The 9,270-nt window shown below is 37.1% G+C and overlaps 1 protein-coding gene across 1 annotated transcript; it reads right to left on the bottom strand.

Annotated features, from left to right (window-relative positions):
* Positions 1-212: 212 nt before the first annotated feature.
* LOC122314390 (silicon efflux transporter LSI2-like) lies at positions 213-4,206 on the bottom strand. The gene is made up of 3 exons (XM_043129933.1): positions 3,650-4,206; positions 3,305-3,494; positions 213-475 (listed from the first exon to the last, which is right to left on the bottom strand). Exons 1-3 carry the CDS (start codon positions 4,136-4,138, stop codon positions 213-215), a joined length of 942 nt encoding a protein of 313 aa, XP_042985867.1. The 5' UTR covers positions 4,139-4,206.
* Between the last annotated feature and the right edge of the window lie 5,064 nt (positions 4,207-9,270).

Genomic DNA, 9,270 nt, shown 5'->3' with positions numbered 1-9,270 from the left:
CTTTGTTTGTGCTTCTATTGTTTTCTTTGCTATCAGCCACTGATATAGAAGCAGATTCTGATGTGCAATTCTTCTCCTTAACAAACAGAGACCCAAAAAAAAAAAACATCTATACATTCATTCACTTGCTTTAAATAGCTCAAGTTTGAGACAATCTACATTTACACTTAATTAACCATAAAAAAATATCCTAATTCTTGTGAGCATCAAAGTCATCTTATGAGTGTCAGACCAATAGCGGTGGTTATAAGAGTCGAGGGTACTCCAAATTTAAGATGGCTCCAAAAGGATAAAGTGTACGCAAGGTGTGGAGCTTGGCGAGCTTGTTCACACACTATTAAATTGGCAGCTGATCCTAATAATGAGAGGTTCCCAGCTATCGTGCTGCCCCAAGCTAAAATAAGCCATGCCTTTTTCTCATCAGCTGCGGCAATTGCAGCTGTAGATGCTACCCCTCTTCCCCCAAGTAAGAGAACTGTATTGTAGAAGCATGAATTATAAGCAATCCCCATATAAATAGTTTAAAATGGCCTTTATAACATAACATGCTGATCAATAATGGTTTAGATCAGGGATATCTAGCCATGTAATCATAAATCCATGATAGAGAGATTCCTCAAACATAAGGAACTCATCATTAGTATCAATCTTTAGAACACGCACAACAAATAACATACAGTACCAAGTTTAAAATGTATCACTCAAATTGTCATTCAATTCAGTTGGATAAAAAGTTTTCTAAATAATTATTTTGAATTGTTTGTATTCCAAATTGGCTTCAATAAAGTACGACAAGTAAAATTTATTTTCTTACAAAAATTTGTGGATGAATTTTTAAATGTTATTAATATGTGGATTTGAAATGATCAAGTATAAGTTGTATGTGCATTCAAAAGACAATGTTTTTGTAGTAGTAAAATACTTTAAGAGCTCAAATAAATTGTGTTTTGTTAAAATTCAAATCAAGCAATATATAGCAGCAATCTTTCGAACTTAAAATCCCTTGATACTTTTTAAAAGCAACCTAGATACTTTTATATGGTAGAGCTCTGAGCAAGTTCCCACTAGAGATGCAGTTTAAACCGCGAAAAACGTATACAATCAAGACCAAATTATTTAAGAAAAATAACCTCAAAGTCAATGTGGTAAAAATAATCCTTACTTCTTTTGTGATTATTTATTTTTGATATTATTTGCCTTTTGGTTTTGGATATGTGATGCAACTTACATCACTATCAAATGCACGTAGGAGCTTAGGAGTGGCAATGAGAGTTTTGGAAAGGAGTAAATCACACATTGCAAGAGAAATTCCAGAATTTCAAGCATCTTTGACTTAGAGGAATTCTTGGATAGTGGTCAATGCATCAACAACTTCAAAATCTCCGACAAGGTAACAGATATATAGATGCATAGACTTCAGAATTTAATAGACTAATTGGTATCTGAATATTTTTGTGGTAAGAGACAATAATTTTGATACATTGAATTTTTTGACCATGTTAGTTTGTTTGAATCATATCAGGGAGCCTTTCATTTAGAAAAGACCATGTTTACGAGACAATGGGATGTAACAGGTGGGATGCTGGTGGCACGAGTGATGCTAGTCCACCACTTACGGTCATGGGCCACCATCCCTCACGCCAAATAGGAGGGTGAAAAACATACAACCCAATCAGTCAGCACCTTGCTCATAGACACAATATTAAGTAGGGTAAATCAGATCATAGGGTGGTAAATTGCACAAAGGGTGGGAAGTATGGAAGGGATTGTTTGTTGAGGCCGATAGTCCTGTTGATTAGGATTTGGGTGTTGTGGATTCCGAGCCTATTTATAATGATGGGTCTAAGGGTGACCTGAAGAGGAGTTGGTCCAAGAAGACAAAGGTCCTATGTTAACAGTTCATATAGAACACTATATGCCTCATAAGATAGAGGTTAATGATGGGTTGCACAACATGTTTCTTTCAACTTGATTAGTGGAGGTAAGGTTTGTAAACTAGTGATTGATTCAAGTAACTGCGAGATTCAAGAATGAGGTTTCCGAGGAAGCAGTCAAGAAGTTGAATTTGCATACAGTACATTTTAGTTGTTACAGGCTGGCTTGGCTTCCCAAAAGGATGAGGTGACAGTTTCTAAATGTTGCTTCGTTTTCTTTTATTCTTTTTCTATTGGTTCAAAATATAAAAATAACCTTTGGTGTGATGTCATTAAGATGGATGTGTGTGATCTTTTGTAGGGTAGACCTTGGCAATATGATATGGGTGCTGTTCAAAGTGACAAGTGGAGCATTTACTGTTTTACCTTTGAGAATGTTAAGGCTGTCATTTTACTTGGTAAAAATGTAAACCCACTATGGGAAACAGAAGGAATTTGTTGACAACCAAGGTGTCTAGGACGGAAGAAGATTCAACAGTAGAGAATGAACTTGTAGAGGTGAATAGTGTTTTGGGTGATTCTATTACATTTATTCAAGCTAATGATATCCTAAAGTACGAGGCAATAGTCTGAAGATGAGATGCTTGTGAATTTTAGGAAAACTGAATGTGTAGGTTTTGCTGTGATTGAAAATTTTCTGTCAAGTTTTCCTGAGAAAATTATTGATTTTGGATTCAGATGTTGTCAGAAGAGCTCGATTTTGGGAGGTTGATGATTGTTGGCTTCTATCAATTTGATGCAAGAAATTTCAATCTTGGTGAGTTTATGGGCATAAGAGTGATGTTGAATAAATAGAAGAGACTGATCCAGCATTCAAAGGATTGAAGCAAAGACTTCCAAAAATTGTGGGTGAATTCTCCCTAACCTGGGAGCTTAGGAGTGGTAACGAGGACTTTGGGAAAGAAGAAAATAGCACATTGCAAGAGAAAAAGGCCCTAAGCCCAAGTAGTGGTTCAAAACTCCACATTCAAGCTCTTAGGGCTATTAGATTGGGGGAATTTCCCCTTTAATTACTAGAGGTGCAATTGTGAGAAATTCCTTATTGAAAGTCTGTGCATGCCCAAGATTAGTTGACACTTTGTCCCAGACACCCTGTGCCGTCATTGAGAGACAAACCTCCAAGAGGGATCTAACCATTACTTCATAGATAATTAAGAAGGTGCCAGATTGTGTAAGAGTGGAAGTTAAAAAACATTTTCAAGTTGAAATGCCTGCTTAGATGAATGATGGTACACTCTCAACTTGAGTGAGATTTGAACATGCATATGAAAACCTCAAGTATTTAAAAGGGAGTATGGGAACAATCGAAAACACAAAGCATGGAAGAAATGGACAACACAAAAATACATGGGAGAAATCAAACAGCATACCAGTTGGTATGTTTGAAGCCAAATTTGACAAGATGAGTATGATAATGGCCATGAATGCTATCCCACTAACCCGATCGATTTGTGCATAGGGCTCCATTAAGTCCCATAGAGTACTTGGGATGCCAATTTTGTTGAAGCCATCAACTATGATAAACATTCTGTAGAAGAAAATTAAAAGCAAATAGGAGACCTGGCAATGAACATAAATAGACTTCAGATATAACTCTTGAACAAGCAATCCACGTTCCATATCTACTACAAGGTATGCTCTAATATTTTCAAGTTCCACCGACAGTTGAAGGGAAAAATAATAAGAAGAAAGAGCATCATGTTAACAGATTATACCTTTTCAAGGCATGACCTAGCATCCTTAAAATCAAGAACCACTAGAGCAAGTGCAGCAGTAATTGCAGTCCATGGCATATTCAGAACCACAAGAGCAAGTGCAGCAGTAATTGCAGTCCATGACATATTTAGACCCATAAGGAAAGCAATCAACATCCCTATCGTGACAAGGTAAACACATGACTTCCACAACATCCTTTTCCATCTCAAGGTCAAATCTTCCTTTCTGTCTGAAGACTGTACAGAAAGTGCAAATCTTAGTCTCTCCAATGATGCAGCATTGTGTGAAGCAGTGGTTTCTTCCCTTTTCTTAGAAGATGCATCATTTGCCACTTCTTTTGATGCATTAGAATTTCTCATGGACTCTAACATATCACTATGGACACAGTGGATATCATTCTCACTAGAAGTTAATTGGTTTCTAGTGGTCCCAACATGGTCCATGTTCCCATTTATGTTGGGAGGGCTTTGCACATTTATAGCTTCCATTGTAGACTTCCATTCCTAAGGACTCGAGGATGTAAAATGTGACATGGTGGTTGTTGAAAAGCAACGAGAATTCAGGTCATCATTTGCAACTACTTCTATGGCTGCATCTTCTTCATCTTTTGGAAAATTAAGTCCTTCTCTCCTTTACTCTTCCATGGGAGAAACTTTCCCAAGTACTTGAACATATCATTCCTTTCGAGATAGACACTGACAAGCATTGTCCCAAAGAGAAGACCAAGTACTGGGAGATCAATTGCAGCATATGCTTGACCTGGAGTTATGATTCGGAATATAACCATCAGCATGGCCCCCAAGAGGGACCCTGCAGTCCTCCCAATTGGTAGAAAAGGAACTGCAGGGAAAACTGCTAGAAGATTGTGAAAGCAAGGGTGCCTAGAACCACATTCACAGAAGTAGCCAAGGCCATCTTTTCGGCTTGTTAAGCCAAAAAAACTCTACAGCTCCAAGGGCTCAATATATTAATGAAATTCCACAGCTGACGGCACCTTACCATAAAACAACTGGAACATTAAATTTCTGTGGAGAATATATCTTCCGACTAATACATCAAGCGAACTAACATGATAGCAAAATTCATTGAAGAACTGCGACCAAATAGTTGGAAGATAAAGACTAAGCTCAAAAAATTTCTAGGAAGATACGAATTTAGAGATGTTGTAGCTTCGAATACTCTATAGTTAATAAACTAACAGAACATTAGCCCCATAGTCAAGTAATACAAGAGATCAACAAGTTCAACTAGCACTAACAATCTAGATTTTTCTTGTTTCTTGTTCTTTTATGTAGAATTGCTTAAGAGAAGAAGCTAGGATTCATATTGGAAGCAAAATCCAGCCGAAATGAATTGTTTGAATTTTTTTTGTTTCCAAGACACGTCAAATATAGTAGTGAAATAATTTCTGCTTCCTTTGACCAAAAATATTTGAGAATTTACACAGGAAATTATACCTGTATTCAAGGAATTAAAAAAATGTCCTCTTCCATGAAATTAATCGACGATGCATGATAAATTTCACCTAAGTCATAGGGAAAACAAAAAAATACGAAAATACAAGCATTCCATAGAAAGCCACTATCCTTTAGCGACTTGAAGAACCAAAGCAGAGGAATTCTTCATCGTCAAGAGCTAAAAATGGACGGAAAATTATATTTCTTAAAAAATGGATTCGGAGAAGACGTGCCAGCTCCGCAAATTGGTTTTCTCTTTTATTGTTATGGGTTTTAATCAGGAGTGTGTTTTTATAGTGTGCATTTAGACCACTTTCCAACATGTCTAATTGTAATTGGAGGGCAGTTATTATGCTATTTTTAGATGTACAGTTCTGAAGAGGAACTGGTTAAAGAAATGTGAGGGAATGCATAAGAGCACTAGTAGTGGGCTCAACAAACTTTAGCTAAAATTTAGTTAGAAAATTCACTTTTTTAAATTTTAGCTAGCCACTTTTTACAAGACCAAATAATAGGCTCACAAATCATTCACCATTGCAAGTATGTCATGTTAAATAAAGAAGTCAGATCAAGTTTATGTTAAGTCAAGTTTCAGATCACATTCATTTTAAGTTATTCATGTCAATCACGACCCTAAGTGCTAGGATGGGGTAATATCCTAGTGGAACTCCTTTATTCATACTGGAGTGTCTAAATAGGTGTGAAATTCCCTTGGTTGACGAAGTACAGTCAACATGTTGCAAATGAGGCCTAACCAGCTGGTCACTAGAGCGCGCCAGACACTAATGCCAATGGAGCCATATTTTATTTTACATGTGTTCACAGCAAGTGTGGCACAAGCAATTCATCGGGCCACAACAATTGTGGAGCATGAAGTATGGGGCCACAACAACTATAAAGCATACACTACATGAGACACAACAATTGTGACACGTAGAATATGTGGGGCCATAACAACTATGGAGTACGTATCAACGCACTCATAGCTGGTGTAGATACTTGTGTTGTGATGTGGTAATCCACAAGGATACACGGCTCAAGGGGACCCGTGTAGCACCCATATGGTCATGTTATTAATTAAGTATATTGAACAAGATTCTAAGTTTACGTCAAGAAGTTAAGAATAAGCAATCATGGTAACCCCATGAGATAAGAATAAGTTTCAGATCAAATCCACATTAAGTCAAGTTTTAGATCAAGTTCACGGTATGTTATGTTATGTTCACATTCTCGTTAAGCTCCAAGTTCATGTTCACGCCATATTATGTTCACGTTTATGTTATGTTCAAGCCCACGTTCATGTTATGTTATGTTCATGTTCATGTTAAGTTTCAAGTTCATATTCATATCATGCTATATTCATGTTTATGTTTTGTTCAAGTTCATGTTCATGTCATGTTATGTTGAAGTTCACGTTCTTGTTATGTTATGTTCATGTTTACATTATGTCTCAAGTTCACGTTTATGTTATGTTATGCTCAGGTTTATGTTAAATTCAAGTTCATGTTTATGTTATGTATGTTCACGTCCATGCTATGTTTCAAGTCCATGTTATGTTTTAAGTACAAGTTCATGTCATGTCAAGTCAGGTTCGGTTCATGTTTTAGTTCAAGTTATGTCAGTTATGCCATGCTATATATCAAGTTATGTTATGCTTACTTACGACTTTAATTATGCATTCATGCTTTTACTGCCATGCATGCATCATTAACCTGTGTGGGAGTTTTCTGTTAACTTACTTAGATTTGTAATCAAATCTCACCATGGTAGTCTCAACTACCATTTCCCCCAAATGGTAGGCGATGTGTCAGGATCAGAGCAGAGAGTAGACACTAGTAGACTGGAGGAGGTTGACTAGACGCCGCAGACACGATGTGGAGCTTACAACTTCCATAGGTAGTTTTTGGATAGTATCCTGGCGTCATTAGTCGAGTTACATAAGTTACTCGATGAATTTCCTCAATAGTGTATTTGTGGTAATGTAAATATGGAGTCTGGTCTCCCATGTTTTTAAGATTACAGTCTTCTGAGACTGGTACTAAAATTGTGGATGTTTATTTTGTTAAGTATGCTTGGATTGCGATTTAACTATTTGGGATATTATAAGTTTGGTGCATAGTATTGCTCAAAAAGAAAATTATCCGTTGTGAATATTGCATAATGCTAGATGCATGATAGGAATATTGGATCTTATATGTCATGAACGGGGGCAGGTAACCTTATGTTGCATGTCCCGATGTTTTAGATGTCCATTCGATCCCAAGTGAAATTTAGGGGCGTCACAGGGTGGTATTAGAGCAATATGTCTCTGGGTTGTAAATCCACATGTCCTTAGGAAATGCACCAAATACTAGGCTTCAAATTTTAGTCTTCATTAGGCTTAAATTTCTTGAAGTATAAGAGATAGTACGTGGTTTTTATAAGTGGACTTGTGTGTTTCGAGAAGTGACACATGACTCGTGGTAGGATGCCTTGGAACCTTGAGAGAGACATCAATCAGGAAAATCAGAATCTCCCGATGGATGGAGGATTAGTTGAAGTTGTACGCCTATTGACTGGCATCCTTAGACATCAGAAACAGTAGCAAGTGCACTTACCCATTACATCGTAAGCTATCACTCAGGGAGACAAAGATGTTGACTCCCTAGGAATTGAAGAAGCTGGCGTCATCACTAGCATTTTACTAGGACCTCTATATTTTTAAGCTTAGTTAAGTTTGATTGGATTGCAATTGATGGTATTAGAGCATTACTGTTATTTTGGGTAATGACAAGTTATTGAGGTTTGTAACTCATACGCTGCTGGAGTTAAGTCAGTTCTTGTTGTTGGTGATTGTGGTTTTGCATGAGAGTTTAGTTCGGAAGCCAAATTGTTATCCAATTGATAAGAGTAACAATTTTCATTAGGAGTATTATTGTTCATACCAGTGTAGATATAGTATGCCTTTCAGTAGTATGAGGAAGGGGATTATAGGTTGAGGAATTGTATTATGTATTTGGAGTTGTTTTGATTTTGAGGACCCAATGGTATTTGTTTTCGGAAGAGTAAAGTATTTGGAACCACCATTGGCCTTAGGAGGATTCATTTATGATGGTAGCTTTATCCAGCTGCCATTAAATGGCTTTTTTTTTTTTTTTTTTTGTGAAGTATTGTGTTTGTGGAGACATAGATTGCCCTTACATTGGAGACCAATATATGGGGAGTAAAATATTAGTCTTGAGAATTTACATGAACACTAGGAATATATCCTTCTATTTAGAGTCAAAATAAGAGGCAACTCATAATGGATAGACGAGCTATGCCAATCATCAGAGAGGAAAGCCTTGAGTTTAGGTTAATAGCTGATTGTTTATCAATGTGTCACCTAGGAGGAGGAATGATTCGTTTTAATTATAAAAGAGTAAGCTAGTCCTTGGTAGACAGGTTTCCCTGAGGAAATAGAGAAAGTAAATTCAGTTGTATATGGATTAAATTCTTCCAAATTGAATTGCATGAATACTTGAAGTTTTAGATTTAGAGAGTATGCTGGTACGACTTGACCTACTTTGTGAAAGGATTCTAGTACAAATTGATGATTTGAACATTAAGAAAATAAGTGATTTCACTTAAGCAAGGATTTAGTATCTTAGAAGGTTAGTCTAGAACTTGTTAAGTTTAGGCAATAACCTTTGTGATCGTTATAGATAAGTTTAGTGTGGACTACGAGAGGAAGGAGTTACCTCATGAAGCACGTTACCCGTTGCTTCACTCGACTACATGGTTAGACCGGGATAGCTTCAAAGCGAGGACAGCATGGGATGGAGCTGAATCCAGCAAAGCAGCAAAAAAGCGCGCCGTAGTTGCCAACACTGAGCCCACAACATCAGGATAATCTATGTCATCAACTCATCATGGATGCTCACTAGTTGAAGGTTAGTAACCCGAGAGCGATGATGAAGAAGTTGTACAGCTTCCCGACCTAGGTTACTACGGAAATAAGGTGCACGATTCAGAGGACGATGTGTTCTACTACTTACTGCAACAAGACATACAGATGGATATCGATGCAAAACCACCAGATCTCACTAGTGACGAGGCGTCCAATGATGGACAATAGGTTGGTAAGCAACGACTTCTATTAAGCGTGCTTTATGTTTGTACTTGTGTCAATTTCGACGACAAAA

The sequence above is a fragment of the Carya illinoinensis genome, chromosome 6 (assembly GCF_018687715.1).
Source record: "Carya illinoinensis cultivar Pawnee chromosome 6, C.illinoinensisPawnee_v1, whole genome shotgun sequence".
Classification (NCBI taxonomy): Eukaryota; Viridiplantae; Streptophyta; class Magnoliopsida; order Fagales; family Juglandaceae; genus Carya; species Carya illinoinensis.
This window is presented reverse-complemented; position numbering and strand designations above follow the sequence as displayed.